Source organism: Gouania willdenowi, chromosome 11 (assembly GCF_900634775.1).
Source record: "Gouania willdenowi chromosome 11, fGouWil2.1, whole genome shotgun sequence".
In the NCBI taxonomy this organism is placed as follows: domain Eukaryota; kingdom Metazoa; phylum Chordata; class Actinopteri; order Blenniiformes; family Gobiesocidae; genus Gouania; species Gouania willdenowi.
The window spans coordinates 654041-676770 of NC_041054.1; the positions used below are offsets into that span (position 1 = coordinate 654041).

General features: G+C 35.3%; 1 protein-coding gene across 10 annotated transcripts in view; it reads left to right on the plus strand.

The window, feature by feature from the left end:
* The first annotated feature begins 7626 nt into the window (after positions 1–7626).
* Positions 7627–22730, plus strand: part of LOC114471771 (plectin-like) — a 105040-nt gene continuing 89936 nt past the window's right edge. For 6 of the 10 annotated variants that reach the window (XM_028460659.1, XM_028460661.1, XM_028460662.1 and 3 more), the window contains exons 1-2: positions 7627–7776; positions 9996–10212. In XM_028460659.1, the coding sequence (XP_028316460.1) occupies positions 9999–10212 (214 nt within the window). In that variant the 5' untranslated portion in view covers positions 7627–7776; positions 9996–9998. Of the gene's footprint in view, positions 7777–9995; positions 10213–12439; positions 12585–21482; positions 21614–22730 lie in introns of those variants that run through there. The other 4 variants (XM_028460672.1, XM_028460673.1, XM_028460676.1 and 1 more) reach the window with 2 other exon arrangements.

Genomic DNA, 22730 nt, shown 5'->3' on the forward strand with positions numbered 1-22730 from the left:
GTCGTAAACCATTAGCGCTCTGACTAACAGGCGTTTCTTCTCACTCTGAACTATGACACGCCGATTGTAAAGTTGTGCGTTCTGAAATAAACGGCAACATTTAGCAAAAAACCATGTTTGAAAATTGTAGCTGAATTTTTTTTTTTATGTTACTTTTGACCAGATTTTCAGCAATGTTTGTGAAATTTGTGATACTTTCTTGTAAAAATATAATGTCAATGTTAAATCTAAATATTAGATCTAAGTGTTTCATGTAAATCTAAATTTTACTGGAGAAAGTGTTTAGCTAATATGTAAATTAACCGGAAGTATCAAAATCTCATTGATGTGAATGAGCGTTATCCGCTGGTTGTGCTCCACATTTTGAGTTAACGTTTAATATTTAGATTTAACATTTAGATTTAGATGTGTTCTTAAACATTTAGATTTAAAATCGACATATTTCTACGAGAAAAGTAAATATTACAACTTTCTCAGACATTGCTGTAAATCTGGTCAAAAGTGACAAAGAAATTCACATACGTTAAATACATTAAACTTTATATTTTATAATCGCTGCTCCAAACTGAACCAGTTATATTTTCACCAAACTGGTGTTTTATTTTTAAAATCTTAAGTTTCTATATGAGATGTTTACTGTATGTAAGGGACCCGTACCAAGATTTATTACCAACAATAAACATGGGGTGAAAGTAACTATAGTAACTTTTATATTGAGTTCTATTTAATTGAGTTACTTTTGTCTTGCACTGGAGTATTTTATGTGTGACTTACTTGTACTTTTACTAGAGTAAATATATCGGAACTCTTTACACCTCCACACACACACACACACACACACACACACACACACACACACACACACACACACTCTGTTATTACTCCTGTTCACATCTGGCTGATGAGTGGAAAGAGCCTGAGGTGCATTTCTGACCCTTCTGCATGTGCTTCTGTGTGTGTGTGTGTGTGTGTGTGTGTGTGTGTGTGTGTGTGTGTGTGTGTGTGTGTGTGTGTGTGTGTGTGTGTGTGTGTGTGTGTGTGTGTGTGTGTGTGTGTGTGTGTGTGTGTGCGCGTGCGTGTGTGTGTGTGTGTGTGTGTGTCCTGATGTTGAGCTCTGGGAGTGGCTCAAAGACAAACTGCTCCTAACCACTCCTCTCATCTGTTTTTCTTTACACACACTTTTCCAGGGCTGACGTGGGCTGAGGCTCCTGCACACACACTCACACACTCACACACACACACTTATACAGCTGCTCTCCATCAGTGACAGCAGGACTCACGGCTGGTGGACCTAAAGCTATGGACACGCTGACGGCCTGGGCCGTGTCTGACCCGGCCGTGGCCCGGCTCCTGTGGGTCCTGGCCCTGGTTCTGGCCACCCTGGTGGTGTGGCTGCTGTTCTTCTGCCTCTACAGATGGAACCAGAGCTCCTCACCCTGCCTGGAGAGGTACCTCGAAGGTAGGTGGGGCCTCAGTGGGCGTGACGAGGCCTGTGATTGGCTCACGTTTGTAGTCACATTACATTCACAGTGGAATCGTTTGTGGTTTTAAGTTCATCACTGTGTTTCATTCATTCTCAGAGTCAGAGCTTTTTCTGTGGCACCACACACACACACACACACACACACACACACACACACACATGGATCTGATCCTCTCATGTCACAAGGTCAACGTGCAGCAGCTGGATGATGGTGCATGAGAAGCATGTGCAGAAAGGTTAATGGTTCATGACCGTAAATCAGCATCACGTGATAACATCCATGGAGTTCCACAAGGATCAGTCTTGGGCCCTCAGCTTTTTACTGTTTATCAATCATCTTCTGAGTTGTTGCTCCTCGAATATAATCTGTCAAATGTACACCGATGACATAGTTCTGTATATTAATGTAAAAAACAGTAAACAAGCTGCCCAATAGTGAACATGTGCCACCATGAGTAATGTTTATCACTAATAATAGCTCTCAGCTACACATTAGCATCTCAGAAACTGTTTGTATTTCTCTAAACGTAAAGACCAGCAGCAGTGATCCAAATGTTTTGGTAAAAAAAATGTAAGTTGTTAAAGAATTTAAGTATCTCTGTGTCACTCTGAACTCCCAACATCATTTTAAAAACATCAGGTGAAAAGTATTTTCACTCTGTCCAAAGTTGGAGACATAAAATGTATTTAATGTTTCTTTTTCAAATGGGCTCAGTTTTTTGGGGCACTTTATTGTACTTTATTGTATACATAAACACATCTACTGTATGTTTGCTATTTTTTGTTAAATATTAATTACATGAAACATCTATGTAGTGCAATATAAACAGGTGCATCTGTGTGCAATATTATAGCCAACATAGCACTTTATAATCAGGGAAGTAGTGTGTCATGTCATGTACTCATATTCATATGCAATATAATAAAGACCTGAGCTTCCAGACAGCTAGCACCATGCACGTTAGCATTTTAGCACTTTAATTAGCACTAGCATGTTACAATCAACAATGTATAATTGTTCTCTGTGCACTAATTATCACATAAAATGTTCTCAGTTGTTGTTGTTGTTGTTGTTGTTGTTGTTGTACCTGTCTATTTAAAATGATGTGTGTTTTATTCTATTACTGATGTTTGTTTAATGCTAACACCATCCTGCTAACGGCTACTATCTCATGTATTTACATGAACATGTTTTATTTAATACATATTGTCCCATTTAAAAAATCATTTTAATCTCCCGTCACTGATTTTTCTCCTTCCTCTTCCTCACAGTGATGGTGAAACAGTCAAAGACTAAAGCTGTAACACAGGTGAGACACTCCATCATATATACTGTACAAACTTTATTAGAATATATTCTAAATAAAGCAGAGCTTACGTTATTATCATTCATGTCAGTATTTAGAATAATAAGCATGTGACGATGAATATAAAGACTTGTTTTTGTTGTGGTTTTGTGTCATTTTGGAAATGTTTCCTCTCTTTTTGTGCATTTTAGGTGTTGTTTTTTGTATTTATATAGTGCATTCTTATAGTTTTGCAGCCATTTTTGTGTATATTTCTTGTCATTGTTGGTTTGTAATTTTTTTGGGGTCATTTTTAATGTTTTATTAAATCACTGTGTGCTTTAAAATTTAGAGCAAAGTCTGCACGTGGGCCTACATCTGCCATAAAGGCTCATTATTTTATTTGAATATTGAATTATAAATATATTTAAATAGTATTTTGTCCCTCCTGTTGTGCCTGTAGTTCCTGATTCTGCCTCTGAAGGGCCTCAAACACTCACTTACTGAAAATCTTAATATTGGCGTTTGAAAGATAAACCAAAAGATGAAACTAAAGCACATTATGTTATTGGTCCATTTACAGTAAACATTTACAGTAAATATGCAACACAACAGTTTTTTTTTCTTTTATTTTTTGCATGAAAATAAACACAGTATTTATGTATATATACATATGATGTGAAAGGGTTGTTTTTGTAGCAATAATAACATGTAAAAACTGTAGATAAAAACAAACAATCCCATGAAATTTAATAAACCACGTCTAAAAAAACTTATGTGAATGTTACTTTTAACCAGATTTACAGCAATATTTGTGAAATTTGCGATATTTACTTTTCTTGTAAAAAAATGTCAATGGTAAATCTAAATATTAAGTATACATTTTACATTTAAATTTTATATTTAAATGTTGAATGTAAAAAGAAACCTTAAATCTTAAATCTAAATGTGAGATTTACATTTAGCATTAATATTTAATATTTAATATTTAGATTTAATACTTACATTTTAGATTTAATATTTGGCGTTTAGATTTAGATTTAATATGTATATTTAAATGTAACATTTAGATTCAACATTTAGATTTAAATATAAAGTTTAGTTTTAACATTTAACATTGCCAATTTTTTTTCTGAGAAAAGTAAATATAAATATCACAAACTTCACAAATACTGCTGTAAATCTGGTAAAACCACACAAAATGACAAAAAGTAGACAAAAGACAGAAAATTACACAAATTGCCACAAAACACACTAAATAATAATGCATTTTATTTTAAAGCAACTTGAAACAGTTTTTAGTCTTGATTTGAAATGATTTTCAGTAAATAATTAATGTTGTTTCCTGTGTTAATGGTCAGATTGTTCTTTATTCTGAATGATGACATGTTATAAAATCAGATCAGACACAATCAGTGTTTTGTGATGAAAGTTGTGCGTCTGTGTGACAGTGTGTGACAGTGTGTGATAAAGTGTGATAGAGTGTCATTATTGTAGAGTTTCTCTGAAGAGGTTCCATGAGGAAGTCCTTTGTGTCTCTGTTAGTTAGAGGTTATTTTTCTTCTGCTGAAACAAGTGGAGAACAAAGAGGCCAGTGATGGTCTCTGAGCTGCACACATAGCATTATATCATTGTGTAACCACACATACTGTATTTATACCACACTGCAGAATAAAATGCACATTTAGTTCATCATCAACTTTTCATTCACATATAAAGTAAGATAATATGTGAAAACGTAAAGCTGATCTGTACATCAGTCAGTGCAAGTTACGTAAAAACATTCATTAAGGTCGGACATGAGACAGTCTTTAGTGCAGCCCCCGAAATACACATCATGACTCTAAAAACACATAGAAAATGTTAACAAAAATACACAAAACGATTGAAAAATACAGAACATGACTAAAAATACATCAAATGTTTACAAAAATATGCAAAATGACAGAAAAATACAGAAAACAAATCTAAAAATACATAAAATGTTTACAAAAATATGCAAAATGACAGAAAAATACAGAAAACAAATCTAAAAATACACAAAATGTTGACAAAAATATTTAAAACGACTGAAAAATACAGAATATGATCCTAAAAACATACAAAATGTTCATAACGATACGCAAAACAGCAGAAAAATACAGAAAATGAGCCTAAAAAACACACAAATTGTTGACAAAAATACAGAAAACGACAGAAAAGACAAAAGAGTAATAAACTACTGGTCATGAAAAGAAAAACTAACATTAAAATGTTGTGTTATTTAGTTTATTTGGACTTAAAATGAACATTTAGTTGATCTTTGCTTTGCTCTGTCATAACGAAGGTGTTTTCTCACAGCTGGTGATGATTCATTCATCAGCTGTTTGTGTTGGACTCGTTTGTATCAAACGTGTGAATCATGTTCACTCATAGTTAGTGTGAAACCACAGAACATGAGAACATGCAAACTCCTCCAGTCTTCACCTGTTTCAGAGGAAGAGGAGGACGAAGGAGAAGGACGTGGTGGTGGCCCCCCCACAGCAGCCCTCCAGTCCGGCCCTGAGGAAGAGGAAGAGGCGTCCTGGGAAAGGGACGCCAACCGCACAGACGGTGAGACAACACGTGTGTCAAACTAAAGGCCTGGGGGCCAAATACGGCCCTTTGGAGCATCTAACTTGGCCCATAGGAGAAATGCTAAACATGAATCATTGTGTAAATAAAAATCAACAATATTTACAGGCGTTTATAGTTTTCCTGATGTTTTTATCACATGATTACAGTCATTTTTAATGTTAAACTGTTGACAAAAAAACCCTCAAAATTCTTACAAAATTTTACATAATATTTTCCTTCATTAGGTAGAAATTGGTCACAAATCTAAGAAATGTAAAGAAATGACAAAAATATAATTTAAATTTTGATTTTTAATTAATTATTCAAATAACTACTTAATTATTAAATATTTCCACTGTATTTTTTTTTAACTACATTTATATTTGAGGAAGTGAAAATATAGAATATGATTCTTTGAGATTGTGTGACATTTAAATTAAAAAGAAATCACAACAATAGGAAAAAAAATCTATTTTATTTTTATAATTTAATTGACTAATTCTAACATTTTTCCACTGTATTTTTAACTACATTTATATAACAGTTTTTTGAAAATTGTGTGATGGTTTTAATTTAAAAAAAATTGTTTTTTTAAACTACATAACTATTTTATTTTTATTATTTAATTTACTAAATAGAACATTTTTCTACTGTATTTTTAACTACATTTATATAACGTTGTTTTTAAAATTGTGTGACGGTGCTTTAATTACAAAAATAAAATAAAATAAATAAATACTACAAAATTATTATTATTTTTTTTTAGTTAATTATTACAATTGTTTTACTTTATTTCTTTGTAACTACATTTATATTTGAGGAAGTTAAAGTATAAAATACGGTTGTTTGAGATTGTGTGACGGTGTTTTCATGTGAAAAAGAATAATAATTTAAAGACATTACAAAACTATTATTTTTATTTTCCTTATTATTTAATGAACTAATTAAAACTAGCTGAAACTGTGTCGTCGCCCTCAGTGCAGAGATGAGCAACTTTAATCACAGCGAGGGCCACAAAAATGTGATTTTATGATCCAATAGTTGCATTAATAATAATCACCAATATGAGCATTAACACAGGACAGAACAAGGGTTTGTGTTTTTATATATTTTCTCTCATTCATGGGTATTTTCCTGTAGTTTTGATTGTTTTCAGAGTACATTTTGTGTATTTTTGTGCATTTACATCAAAATTGGACCAAAGGCCACATGTGGCCCCCAGTTGTTCATGTCTGCTTTATTTCTGGATCATGATGTAGATGTTCAGTGATGAACGCTGAGGGAATCCTCCAACAAACACAGTCAGTGGGTTGTTATGTAACAGCCTGTGAATAGAGAGAGAGAGGGGCCTCCTTTAGAGGATGGAAACCCTTCATCATCATCATCATCATCATCATCATCATCATCATCATCTAAAAGTCCTCATCATGTCCTCACACAGTTTCTGTGTCACCAAAATAAAGCCAAAAATGGTCCCAAACAATAAATAAAATCAGTTTCAAGTTTAATTCAAAGTTAATGTGAGCGTCAAAAGGCTGTAGCCTAATGCTAATATTATTAAAATTAAATTAAAATTACCCCTGTGATTCTGAAAAACTGGAACAAGCAGGTCAGAAAATGGATGGATGGATTTAGATTTAATGTTTAACATTTAGATTTAATGTTTAATATTAAGAATTAAACATTTAAGATTTAAATTTGCCATTTATATTTAACATTTATTGTTTAGTTTGAACATTTATATTTACATGTAACATTTATATTTAGCATTTATATTGAACATTTGTATTTAAATGTAACATTTATATTTAGCATTCAGATTTAACATTTATATTTACATTTACCATTTATATGTAAAGTTTATCATTTAGATTGAATATTTATATGTGGCATTTAGATTGAACATTTATATGTACATGTAACATTTATAGGCCTATTTAGCATTTAGATTTAATATTTAACGTTGACAAATTTTTACGAGAAAAAAAAACATAGATTATGTCTGGCCTCCTTTGGCCACCCTTTAGTAACGCCCGTGAGAAATACCAATAATTGATAATCAAACTCATAAAGTGGTGAAATCTGCAGTGACAGTGAAAAAAGTCCCAGTAGCGGCGGAGGGATCCATCACATGTCCAGGCTGTGACAGAAACATCATCATCATCATCATCATCATCCGCTCCTCGCGCTGCTGCAGCTCCAGGAAACACGCGCTGCTGCTCCTTCTCCTCCTGGATCCGATTACAGAGCGGATTATTCGCGCTGTGAGAGTCCCCGCGTCCGCTTTATTTACTGCAGGACGCATGCGCGACTTCTGCTGCGGAGGAAGAAGAGGATGAAGATGATGGCAGAGCAGCTGTAACTTTGAGGAGATCCGATCAGGTCGTAGCTACAGCTGTGGATATCCTCTGTGTGAGTACGACAGGCTGTTGATGATGTGACGCACTGCACATGGTGCAGAGGAAGAGGAGGATGAGGAAGAGGAGAACCTCTGCAGGTCATCCTTCATCCTCCAGGTGTGGCTCTGCAGGACCAGGACCAGGACCAGACTATGGGACACAGAATGTACAAACTAGGTCATCATTTCATATTTCAGCTCATTTTCTTTCATTTCAGACAAAAAATAATGTTAAACTGCATGTTCTCTATCATTGTTAAAAATGTGAAGTATAAATGTTAATGTAAATCTAAATGTTAAATTTAAATATTAATGTTAAATCGGTCTCCAAGTGTAACTCTACATGTTTACAAATGATACAAAGTGATGGACCAGCGCTGACCTGCCCACTTTGCATAATTTCTAAACATTAAGCTTTACACTTCACGACTGATTTTACATTTAGATTCAACATTTACATTTAGATTTATTTTTCATGTGCACACATTTTTAACAATGTTTAAAACATGCTGTTTTACATGAGTTTCTGTCTCAAATGAAAGAAAAATGTTGAAAATATATAGTTTTACATTCAGCGTCCCGTACATGAGGCTAAACGTGGTCCTGGAGAGCTGCAGTCCTGCAGCTACCACCTGATCCACTGCACAGTTTAAAGCTGTTTTTAATCCTTTAGCCTTTAGCATTAGCCTGCTGTAAGCCACGGGTTCTCACCTGGTGGGTCGGGACCTTGAAGTAGGTCATTGGGCTTGTTTTCAGTGGGACGTAGACATTTGTTTTGACCAAAAAAAAGGTTTAAAAGACATCCTGTGCTTTTATTTTGAAGGAGATTCAGTAGTTTCAACAACAGGAGGCGTCTATTCACTAGACAGAGGTGTTTTGTATCTAATTTTTGAAGATATTCATCTTTGAATATATTTTTTATTATTTGTTTCAAGATTAAAATATGTTTAAGAGTAATTTTCTTTGGTTTCTAGCAAAAAACAACAAAAAAAAGACCTTAAAAAATAACTCTAACAGCTCCTAATGTGATAAACTTCACCATATTTTGCTGCGAACGTTAAACAGAAAAAGTGTCCATGTTAAATAAATGAAATAAAAACACTGCAGCAGACATAAATAAATACAGGACGTAGTGAAAGTAGGTAAATATAGAGATGAGCTGCTGTGTGGAGAGAGCAATGATGACTCAGCAAAAAATGAAGCTGAGTGTGTGACGTAGGTCAGTGCAGCAGAATATGTTACATCAAACCGCCTCTACACACACACACACACACACACACACACAATACTTGGGTGTTAATTTGATTCATATTGTAATTTACATTGTGCGATTCAATAGTATGAATTACTGTGGTTCTAATTAACTTATTTATACACTTTTAGAAACAATGAGTCTGAGGCTGTGTGGGAAAGGTCACAATAACATACTACACTCTATAAACTCAATGAGTACATACTGTATAGTATACTGTATACTATGTACGTAAAATCGTCCCGGCTAAAAATCAACATCCCCTTTTCAAAATAAAAGCATCTCTTCTTGTGTTCCTTTAAACGCTTTTAACGTCACGTATTGTGTTGTGGCTGAGAGAGATTTATTTTATTTCTCTATTGTTTAAGGCTCTGACACTCTGTTGCTTTGGTCTGAACACTCACACGTTGTGCTGTGTTTTCACATTCAGTTCAATTCAACTTTATTTACACACAGCTCAAATTACAGCAATAGTCATCACACAGTGCTATCAAAATATAAAGTTCTTAATAAAAAATAACAAATCCACATGAACCAGCATCAGCACATTGAATTTTATTGTGTATGAAATGTGCTGCACAAATACATTTGCCTTGCTTTTATTATTATTATTATTATTATTATTTTACTATAGTCATCTGTCCTCAAAGCTGTTCAATTACAAGATCTATGAAGATTGTATTTGACTTGTAAATAAATGAGGACCCCAAATCAAAAACTGAGCTCCTAGCATTGATGCGTACACATCTATAGATAATATCTACATAATATCAACCTGATCTGTTCACAAATAACAGGATTAGTGATTTTAACTCGTGTACGCAACAACAACAACAAGAACAAAGTGAGGGTGTTTTGTTTTTTTAAGTCTGGTAGAACCCTAACCCTGATCATTTTGCTTTGCCTGGTAAAAACTGAATCAAAAATCAGATTTTCTATAGAAATAAAAGCTCTTTTCTTCTTCTTCCTCCTCGTGTGCAGACGATGGAGGTGAAGGAGCGGCCCAGGAGGAGGCCTCTGGTCCGGGCAGCGTCTGAGGAGAGCTCCAGTGACCTGAGCTCCATCAGCTACTCTCCATCACCTGGAGACACGCTTCCCTGGAACCTTCCTAAGCACCATCGCATGAAACGCTCCAAGTCGGCCTCTGGGGACCCCTTTGTCCTGGACCCCGCAGACAGGGCCGTGATCAGAATCGCAGGTAGGACGTCTCTGGATGTTTGTGGAGGAGTTATCTGTAGTTAACTCAGGAGTTAGAAGCAGCTGAAAGGAGCTTCTTCTACAGTGTGAGGAGCTCAAAGTAGAGTTTGATGAAATCTGTTACATGCGGTCTATTCATCAGCTTCTGTGTGTTTCTGACATTTTTCTTGGAATTTGGTTTTATTTATCAGGCTTTGATCTTCAGTCTTACAATTCAGCCTTTTATGCTCAGAATTTCTAGCATTTATTTCATAAATCCCCTCAGATTTCTATTAAAAAAATAAGAACCCAAATTAAAACGTAAGAAAAATGATTTGGAATGAAACTCACAGGAGCAGAAACATGTTAATTTAATTTGAAATAAAATTGGAAAGTTTGTATTAAATAAAAAAAAAATAATTATTGATTTAAAAAAAAAAAAGTAAATAAAATGTTGATCAGTTTTACAAAATAAAAATGTGGCAAGTTTTTCCTTCAGTTTTCCAACAAGAAAACTCTAGATTTAATCTAACATTTCTATAAAAACTAAACTGAGAATTCTGGAATCAAAACCTGAAGTCTAAAAAACTAGTCCTAGATAAAAAAATTAAATAAAAATAAATATTAAGTCTGTTTCCTAATTCCCCCCACCCCCAATCTAACCTAATAACTCTGAATTTCTATAAAACAAAACTCATAAATATGATATAAATCCACGTTCACAGTGAGTTTAATCTGTTCCACAGAGCAGAGCTAAAGATAGCTGAGTTATTAGGATCCTGTGTTTATCTATGGCTGCTGTTCACTAGTGATAGACATGTTCACTACACACACACACACACACACACACTCCCAACATCAAATACATTTTCCTGCATCAGCTCCGATCGTTCACATCTACGGAGGCGGATTAGGGACAATTTAGATGGAAAAAATATTTTTGGGAAAATCAAGAATAAAGTCAAAATGTCGATCTAAATTGAAATATGTCAAAATTTCAAAAATTACCTCAAAATACAATATTGAGATAAAAGTCAACGGTGTGCTAATAAAGTCAAATCTACGGAAGCTGACGAGGGCCAATTCACTATATACAACAAACAGCAGATTGTGGCCATGTATTGATTATTGTGTTAAACTATACTTTAAAGTTCTTATTATTCTTGTTATTTCTCTTTTAGCTCATGAACACAGCGTTGTAAACCTTCAACTATTATCACGATATGGTTTTTTCAGTTTATTTTCAAAATTTCTACTTTATTCTAAACATTAAATTTTATCTTTAATCTGGAAATTTTGACTTTAATCCCGACATATCGACTTTGATCTCAAAATTTCAACTTTGACCTTGAATTTTTGACTTCAGTTTCAGCATTATGTTTTCAACTTTATTCTCAAAATTTTGACTTTAATCTCAAAATTTTGACTTTAATCTCAAAATTCTGACTTTAATCAAGTTTTTTTTCAACTTTAATCAACAAATTTCAACTTAATTTTTTTTTTACTTGAATCTCAAAATTTTTGCTTTATTCTCAACATTATATTTCAACTTTATTCTGGAAATTTTGACTTTGATGTCGACACTTCGACTTTGATCTCAAAACTTTGACTTTGATCTAAAAATTTCAACTTTTTTTCATCTTCGACTTTAATCTCAACATTATATTTTCAACTTTATTTTCGAAAATTTTGCATTTTATTCTTGACATTTCAATTTTAATCTCAAAATTTAAACTTTAATCTAATTTTTTTCAAACTTTAATCTCAACATATTTCAACTTTAATGTGGACATTTCAACTTTATTCTAAAAATTTCAACTTTATTCTTGACATTTTGATGTTCTTGTCTTTTCCACTTTAGTCTTGACATTTCGACTTTAGTCTTGATTTGTCCAAAATACATTTCTCCCTTAAAATTGTCTCTAATCCTCTTCCGTACACATGCTCGGTGCTGGTCTAGTGGTTGTGGTTTTTCTAGTGTTTCCTGGTTTTCCTCACTTTGGTGAATATGAAGGAAAACTATGTGAGTCTGTGTGAGAGGAACTGGAATAACCCTAAACCACCCCGTCATTTGTTTTCCATGGAGGTGGGAGGGTGGGTGTGTTTGTGGGTGGGTGGGTGGAGCTGCTGTACACAGTGTGTGGTTGTGTGTGTGTGTGTGTGTTTCTTTAAGAGGTGGATCTTCTGTGTGTGTGTGTGGGTATTTTTCAAGCAGAGGAGGGTAAATCTCCAGTTTGAGGGGACCACTGGGCTGGGGGTGAGTGTTAAATCTGGGGTTGGGGGTCCTCTCACACTAAAGTCTGTCAGACATGTCCATGTGTGACCCTGGTCAGCGTCTGCCTGAGGAACAGGACTACATCCAGGCCTTTGAGAACGTCAGGGAGAAATACAAAGGTAAACTGCTGTGATAACTGGGTTTTAAATGATGTCAGAACAGGAAGTGGAGAGAGAAGTGGGCGTGTCTGCACATCAACGTCCAGGATCATTTCATGCTTCATAAATGTGTTAAAGTGGATGGTACCAGACAGAACAAGTGCAGTAGAACCCTCCACTATAACAGCTGCAGCCACATGAGAAGCTACATGTTAGCATATCAGCTAATGCTAACCTGACACTGTTTATTTCAGCCTCACAGGCTGAGCTCAGAAATATTCAAGCAAGAGTTTTATCACATTATGAAATCACAGGGTTTGAGATCATTTAACAATCACTTACTTTTATAGAATTATTTGCAATTTATAACATTTGTAACTAGAAAACAATGCAATAGAATAAGTTAAAACATAATGGAATTTGATTAAAAAATGAGTAGGAATAAGTTACAAATCTTTTTACCAAAATTTTAAATAAAGTCAAAAAACACTGAAAAAAAGTAGTAAAGAAGTTAGAATAAGTTTCAAAAATTTGAAAAACATTGAAATAAGTTAAAATGAGTGAAAATAAGCTGAAGAATAATTAAATAAGTGGGGAGAAAATGTAGAAATAATAATAATTGGAATTGGAGTTTTTGCAAGTTTAGATACAATTTTATTTCATTTTTTTTGTCGTTGACTTTTCAAAAATGAATGAGTTAATAAATAAAGAAGAAAACAATGTTGATAAAAGTTTTATTAAGTAAAAATGTGTTGAAATAAGTTACAAAAAAGTTGTGGACGTGTGGAAAAGGTCTTTAAAAAGTAGGATTATTAAAAAGCACTAAATGTCTGTGATGCAGCAGTAAAACTATCACTGCTGTTTATTTTGTTTGTTGGGCTTTTGTTTTGGTGGAAAAGAAGCTGAAATGACGGTGCATTTTTATCCCAATACTTTCTCTCCAGCTGTGCATGAAAATACAAGAGTAAAAAATTACTTTAGCTTGATTTTACTTCCATATATATATATATATATATATATATATATAAAAAAAATCTAATTAAAAAAGTGCAGTTAAACTTTTGTTCATTTCTCTCTGAAACAAAGTCTGACCTTTAACCCTAGAAACTCAAGGCCCGGGGGCCAAATCTGGCCCCTAGGGTTAGAAAGTAAAAATGACAGACTAAATATATATTATTGTGTAAATGACCAAATAATCCAGTTGTAGTTACTGTATCTAAAAATCACTCATTTAATTAAACTGACAATATTTTTAAGGCGCTTGCATGTTTCCTTTGTTTTGTCATTTTTAACTTTGCAAACGTTTGGAAAGAACTCTCAATATTTCCACAAATTACACAAAATTAACCAAAAATTGGTAACAAAATCAAGAATTTTAAAATTTAATTGAACTAATATTGAAAACTAGCACAAAATTAAGTCAGAATTGTTCTTATTTCCCCAACCTATGAACTGCGGCCCACTTGAGATCAAACTCATCCGTATTTGGCCCCTGAACTAAAATGAGTTTGACCCCCTGGTTTATGTCGTTCCCTGTGATGTGATGTTAAATTTTATATTTTGGGTATTTGGCACAAAATCAACATCCAGGATTGTTTTTGGCAGAACTTTCAATCTGTGAAAACACCGTAAATGTTGTGTTGTGTTTTACATTTGTGTATTTTACTGCGATTTTTAAAAGAAAATACGCAAGCACATCTTTATAGTACGATATTGAATGTTGAACTGATACTTCCTATCAAGGCGTGTATTTCTGTGTGTCTGATGTTGGTGTGTGTATCAGAATAGTAACACAACAGAATAGATTGATGTGAAATTTGCCGCTCCCTCCGCTTTAAATACGCACCGCAAATCAGTCCTGGGAACGCAATCTGTCAGTCCTGGAGTTATTCTGGTTCAGGCACAAACTTAGATAACTCCTGACATTTAACTCAATGAGAGGCCGTTTGGGAAAAGCATGGGATGGAGTTGCAGTTTCACTGTGGTGTGAAAGACTCTTAGCGTGACACGTCATTAGATGTACACTCTACGTTAGCTGGAATAAGCTCAGCACCGTTACCTCATTTTCTGTCATTAGTAGTGTTGGAATAGAGAAAAGTTACTCTGAGAAGCATCAAAGAGACCTCCTTTCTCTAAAAATCACATACACATAACAAAGTTTTTCTAATCTCTACATGACCTCCATGGCTAATTTGTGTTGTTCAGATTGAAGTAGGACCCTTAGTGGTTACAGATGATGTGACATTTTGGAAATATGTGATACTGAGTGAAAATAAATTGTTTTAAAAACATAAATCTGTAGAAAAACCTAGAGATTTACATCAAATATGAAGCCAATTCTCAATAGGGAAGGCTATAAAAGCCCTAAATAAATAAGATAAATAAAATGAAAGTATTTGTCACATTAATACTAAATACATGTGATATTCCATGTCTGTGTTAAACGAGCAGTGGATTTTTACATTAGAATAAGAAAATATTGGTCCATGCAGCTGAAACAAAGCCCCAAACAGAAGCTGTGACTGAAAGACAAAAAACAGCCAAAGGTATAATTTAAGGTCATAAAAACTTGACATAAAGGAGAAGTTTACAGTTTAAAGTGGAAGCTGAGCAAACAAAGGCGCCACCAGATAAACTGTAACTACTGTCAGCGCGTCTGTAGCTCATCGTTTGTGTTTGCTGAAGTCAGTCTATGACGTAACACATCTTCTGTTCTGTTTTACCTACGACTAAAGTCAAAGGTGAGACAAAGGACAGGAAACAACCACACAGGTCCATCAAAGGGACAGTGCAATAGCAAGCGGAGCGAGAACCTGCAAACTCACAACATTAAGGCATGCAGGTGTAGCCTGGGACTCACACTCTGAGACTTGTTGTTGTCAGGCCAAAGTGTGAAGTGTGTGCGTTTGTGTGTGTTTGTGTGTATTATAAATACTATCAAAGCTTCAAGTTAAAACTAGCTCTGAGTTCTTTCCTCAGTCCACTTCCAGGACTCAACGTGGATCAGTTTCCTGCAACTTGATCTGATTTAAAAATAGTCTCTACACACACACACACACACACACACACACACAAATTGCACATCATTTGAGTTCCATGTCTGTATCTCTTAATTATACAAGACAGGATTTCCGCAACATGGCATTAGCGTAGCCTCGTCCATGGCCAGAGTTCGTAACTATGGTAACAGATTCGGCACCTGTAGTAACGGAGTACCTAACTATGGAAACTCTCAGTAACTGTCAACAGTAGGTAACTATGGTGACACAATCCATAGCCAGGGAAAGAGTCTGTAACTATAGTAACAGATTACCTAACTATGGAAACTGTTGGTAACTATGGCAACGGAGTCTGTAACTAAGCAAAAAAAAAGTCTATAACTAAGGAAAAAGATTCCGTAACTATAGTAACAAATTCTTTAAGTCTAGTAACAGATTACCTGGGGTCGGTAACTATAGAAACGGAGTCCGTAACTAAGCAAATAGTCTGTAACTGAGGAAAAAGAGCCCGTAACTATAGTAACAGATTCTGTAACTGTAGTAATCTTGTGGAAACTGTCGGAAACTATAGAAACGGAGTTTGTAACTAAGCAAACAGTGGATGGAAATGGAATATGAGTCTGTTACTACAGTTACAGAATCTGTTACTATAGTTACGGAGTATCAAACTATGGAAACAGTCTGTAAATAAGATAACAGAGTCCGTAACTACGATACCAGAGCATGGAGTTCATTACTGACAATTAACGTGTCATATTTTATATATATATTAAAAACAAAACGACAACTTTCTCTATCAAACCATGGGATCATTATCACTTAAGAAATCTTATTCCTGGAGACACTACTGTAAATAAAGTTCCTGTGTGTGTGCGTGTGTGCGTGTGTGTGTCAGGGTGTGTGTGTGTGTCAGGGTGTGTGTGTGTGTCAGGGTGTGTCTGCAGTAAAGTGAGTATTTTTAGAGGCTGACTCTCGTTCTCTCTCCGTGTGTTTGTGAGCGTGTGCAGATGAGCTCCAACAACTGCACATGGAGTTTGATGTCACTGATGAGGGGGTGGGTGGGGGGGGGTCTCACCTCACCTCAGGGTGAGGTTGGGTGAGCCTTCAGACCGATGTGACACTTTGCTGCGGTTCTCACGCTGTGGTCCAGAACGGTTGCTGGGACACAGAAACGCCACTCAGTGGAATTCACAATGTAATTTAATTTACTTCCTCTTTACTATTTATTGTATTATAATCCAAACAATAGGACGACTTTGTTACGTTAAAGCTGCAGTATGTAGAATAAACAGACTGTTGAAGACTACCAAACCACAGAGTTGGAACTGACGCCCCCCTGCGATCATAGATTATTTTACATCTTTAACCAAAAGCAAAGTAGTAATTATGTGTTTTATTACGCGTACATCTATTAATGAGGACGTTTCAAAGATTTTAGGCCACATTTATAAAAAAAAAAAAAACAGGTGAGGATCTCTTTAAATCCAATGCATTCTTTCCATTTATCGATGCAATCGATTGATTACCTTTTAAAACGATGTTAGAGCAAACTAGCCGAGCACAGATTGAACGTAGTTGGATCGTAAGAATAAAAAATAAAAGCTGGTGATGGAAACGTCTTCATTTCTAAAATAAAAATTTAAATATCACTTTTCTGGCTCAGTGGTAGAGTGGGGTGTCCACTAACCGAAGGGTTGGGGGTTCGAATCCCGCTATATCCAAGTCATTGTGTCCTTGGGCAAGGCACTTGCACACGCTGCCTAGTATGAATGTGGTGTTGTTGGTGGTGGTCGGAGGAACCGATGGCGCACTATGGCAGCCTCGCCTCTGTCAGTCTGCCTAAGGGCAGCTGTGGCTACAACAGTAGCTTACCGCCACCATGTGTGGAGTGAAAGAATAATGCACATTAATGTAAAAGTGCTTTGAGTGTCTGTGATAAACTCTATATAATAAAATTAAAACGCTTTAAGGCTTTCATGAGGAGGTTTTTCAGACGTTTTTTTTCCATAAGGTGGCGTGACGTACCTGGTCACATGACCACTTCTCTCTGAGAAAACATGGTACGGTAAATGTTGACAAAAGAGGAGACCAAGACATTTATTAGCATTATACTTAAAAATGATTAGTGCCACATTAGACGGAATGTTCTGAGGAGGTTCGGAGCGTCCGTCTCCGTGTGATAGAAACATGTTCAAAGGGAAATTATACTGTCGACATTTGTAAATATTGCTTTTATTTTGCTAAAAACTGCAATGGAAACACAGCTAGTGATTGTTTTCTTTATTTCACGTTTTTTTGTTAATTGTGTAAAATGGGAGTGTCTATAATCTGTGTTTTTGCAGCAGTTGAACACGTTTTCCTTTTGCTGCTGTTGGAGCAGATGGAGGAGTTTAGAGGTTCTCCAACCTTTAGAGGAGGAACTGTTGTGAGTGGAGGCGTGGCTGTTTGCTTGATACGTTTTAATACAGTGATGCATCTCCCAGCCTGGGCCTGGATGTGCATCCGTCATGAGTCCGACAGCATCCATCAATAATTCATCACTCCCAGCAGCGTCACATGTCCCATTATGTGTGTGATGGAGATGTTGTGCTGCTTTATTTGTGTTTTTCTCACACTAGACGATGACTGAGTGACTGAGAATCAGGATAATGTTGAATTCAGCAGCTCCGTGTTACATATGATATTCCTGCTGATGCTGATGCTGTGCAACATTTCACACACAAGGTGGATTCTGTTTCTCACACACGTTTGAATCCGTGTTTGTTCCCGAGTCTTATTTATTACAATGGAAATCACATGTATCATCTAAAAGCTTTTATCTATTTAAGTAGTCGTCTGCCCACTGAGCATTTTATTAGGAACCAGACTCCTCCCAGGATGTGGCAACCACTCAGCCACCAGCCGCGTTGCCAGATACAGATACATGTGATTTAAAAATGTTCACATGTGATGCTGACTTCAGCTCTGCTGCAGTTTGTTCCACTTCTTTGCAGCATAACAACTAAAAACAGCCTCACCATGGTTACTGTGAGCTCTGGGCTCCACTATCTGACCTGTGTCCATAGATCTCAGAGACCTGCTGGGTTCATACCTGACTAACATCTCACTGATGTATTCTGGACCAAACCCATTCACACATTTATAACCAGCAGCAGAACTTTACAGTCTCCTCTGAGGCTGACTGGGAGCCAGTGTAAAGACTTTAAAACTGGACTAATGGTTCAGACCTGAGCTGCAGTGTTCTGAACCAGCTGTAGATGTTTGATGAAGACCATTACAATAGTCCAGTCTGCTGGAGATAAAAGCATGGACCAGTTTCTCCTGATCTTTGTGAATCATTAAACCTTTGACTCTGGAGATGTTCTTTAGGTGGTAGAAGATGTTTTTGATTTGATCTGATGCTGAATGTCAGATCTGAGTCAATCAGAACACCAAGGTTTTTGACTTCTCAGCAAGTCCACTGTAAAACCCCGGATGAGAACTTGCTCCGCCCCTTTTACCCAGCATGCATCAGAGGAGACTTGTGCGTACTCCGCCAGCTATATTTCCCAGCATGCACTTCGAACACATGCATGATTTCAAAGATGACGACGAAGGGGGATAAGCTGCACATACTGTATGTACGTTACATAAAATAAATTGACCAGCATATTGAACATAATAATAATAATAATAATAATAATGCATTAGATTAGGAGTTTAATTTCATACCTGAAATGGTGCAGATTCTGTTTTGTCCTAAAGAAAATATTTTCAGGACAGAATTTAGTTTTTCTTTAAAAATGTAATACCTAAAACATGTAATTATTGAATTAAAAAACCATATTCAAAAAGGAGAATTACTTTTATTATCATTATTATTAATAATATTATTGTTAGTGGGCTTTAAGTATTTCCAAAATCTATCCAGATGAATTTATTTGTTTTTTAGCTTATTATTATTATTATTATTATTATTATTATTATTATTATTATTATTACAATTATTTAAAATTCAATACCTAAAAAATAAAATTATTAAGTAAGAATTCAAATACCTTTTTTTGATTCTGTTATACATAAAATTTCCATAAAATCTTTTCAGAATTTTTTTAAACTATCACCAAATGTTTTATTGGTTTACAAAATAATTAATATTTACAACAATAACATCTACTCATTGATACATATTATTTTCTTTGATGTTTACAGTGGAGCGCACATACTACACACTGTTACACACAACAATCCCAAAAACGACGAGTATGCGAAGTCCGCGCTTGCGAACTCCACAAGTCCGTTCTCCAAGTTTGTTCCCATGAGTCCTGTATCCATGAGTTACTGTAGTACGTAGTAGTAGTAGTACGTAGTATGCATACTAAGAACTGTTTTTTTAAAGTGTAACAAATCCAGAGTCGTCAGGATCAGAGCACAAAGTACGGAAGAGGTTTAGAGATGATTTTGATTGAGAAAATAATTTTTGGGCAAATAAAGAATAAAGTTTAAATATTATGTTGTCCATAAAGTTGAAATTTCAAAAATGATTGTGATAAGTCAGAAGTTTGCTAATAAAGTCAAATATTTTTCAAAATTTTGACTGTAATCTCGTCTTTAATCTCGACATTACATTTAAACTTTATTCTCAAAATTTCAACTTTGTTCTTTGATTTTCCCAAAATAATTTTCTCCATCAAAATTGTCCCTAATCTGCTTCCGTAACAACAGATATTTTTATACTGTTACATTCATAATGTTATTTGAACCAGAGTTTAAGTATAGATACAGTTTTTTAATATTTATTGCATGTAATGTATATTTGAAAAATAATAATTGTATATTTATTTTGTTTTGACATTTCTAGTTGAAAAACACTGCCATACACTGTTTAATATCACAGCTTTCATAAGACAATATACTAATATATATACAGTATAACTGATGTATTAAAAGAAAGTGGTTGATCAATGGTGTGATTTGATTGGATCGCTACAGCCCTACTTTTAATCTACACTGAGGATTTACATAAATACAGGAAACTCTTTCCTACATCATTGATCTGATCACATGACCCTGAGTGTTCATAAAACACACACACACCGTACATACAGTAGTTTTTGTTTGTTGTTCGTCAGCTTTACGTTTTTCAGGTGTGACAGGAAGTTGTTGTTAGTAAATACAAATAAAAGCCTGTGTATTTAATATTTTTGTTTTCTTTTTGTGTATATTTATATATTATTGTTATTATTATTATTATTATTATTATTATTATTATTATTATTTATGTATATTTTTAAATTAATTTTGTTTAATTTTACATTTATTTTTGCATTTTTGTTTCCTTTTGTGATTTTGTGTTTTGTTTACTATATTGTAATTTTTGTGCGTTATTGAAGTCATAGTTTTTTGTATATTTTACAAACATTTTGTTTATTATTGTTGTCATTTCTGTGTGTTTTTGGAGTCATTTTGTAAATTTTTTTGTTTCCTTTTGTGTTTTTTTCTGTAATTTTCTGTTTTTGGGGAGTCTTGTTGTGCATGTACTTTGCAGGTGATGTTTTTTTGTAATTTCTGTGTTTCTGGAATCATTTTGTGTGTTATTGAGGTTCATTTTTCACTTGGTATATTTTACAATAATTTTGTTTATTATGTTGTCATTTTTGTGCATTATTGGAGCTATTTTGTGTATTTTAGGAATCATTTTGTCTGTTGGCCTGATGAGCGTAGAGTCAGACTATGTTACACCTCCTGAGCAGCTCTACTCTGAGCTCCTCACCCTAGTGAGAGATTGAATCATGTTTGTGCTGAGAAACACCTTTAGGATGAGACGCCACACATGGAGGTGGTGGAGGAGGAGGAGGAGGAGGAGGAGGAGGAGGTGGTGCTCTGAGCCTGTTTCTCACTGCATGCCAGGGTTAGTGTGTGACTGGGTTTCACTGCTGCAGCACAGGGAGCGATGGTGGAAGCTGAGGCACCTGCAGAGCTCACATTTCTAGCGTCAGACGTTGGTGAGGAGGAGGACGAGCATCATGGATCCATCACGCTGCATCCAGCATGAGATCAGCTCCCTCAAAGGTGCTTCCTTCACTTTTTACTCAAAGTTCTATCCTTTGCCCTCTGGAACGCTGTGTTTCTCCCTCAATGCTTTAGTGGAGAAGGTGGAAGTTCAAGCCTAGGGTGGAAGTATAATTAGAATCCTCCCCCTCTCTCTGTGTGTGTTTGTGTGACGTGAAAAGCTTTTGTTCTCTTCTGTGTTGTTGTGGTGTGTTCACACGGAGTGGGACAGGGCTTTGGTCTGCTGCTGCTGCTGCTGCTGCTGTATGCGACACACTGAAGCTGCTGCTGCAGCACCAACATGATGCAGCAGCAGCTCCGTCCCACTCAGGGATGAGAGACAGACGATGCATAAACTACTCAGTGTAAAGAATAAAAAAAACCACAGAGAAGCTCAACAGAAATACTTTCATGTTAGCTTTACTAGTGGGAATTCAGAAGCTGCAGATGCAATAAAAAGCACTTTAAACTCACGCTGTAGAGGTCGATATGATGGACAAACTGTTAGCTTAGCTTAGCTTATGCTAGCCTTAAAGGCATCCTTCACTCTTTTTACAAATGTGGCCTAAAATCTTTGAAATGTCCTTGTTAGTAGATCTATGACTAATAAACCACATTATTATGGACCATATTAGTTTTATTCACTTTTAAAAATGGAACTACGTTACAGTTTTAGAGCCTGTGTTCCTCCATCTTGATCATTTAGCAGATTTTTCTGTCAAAACAACAACTTGTGCTGCTTTTACTTTCTCTAAATAATCAGGAAAAGTTAAAGATGTGGATGTAAATTTCTTTTGTTTACGGAAAGAGGATAAAGACGCACATACCCTGAGGATAGAAGTCCTTTTAGGTTGGGAGTCCTTCAACAGTCCGTGTTATACTTGCTAACTTCAGCCACCAGAGCGTGTCAGCGCACTGTTTAAGGGAGAGTAAAGATCCCTTAGGAGATCTCTTCTTCTCTGCTTCTTTGTCCACGACTAAACCACAGAGTTGGAACTGTCGCCTCCTGCGGTCATAGATTATTTTTCGGGTCATAACTGTTTTTATTGTCTTTCTGTAAATAAGAGGTTTACAGCAGCATCTTTAACTTTTCCTGAATGTTTAGAAAATATTTCAAAAACACAAAACGACAACAGAA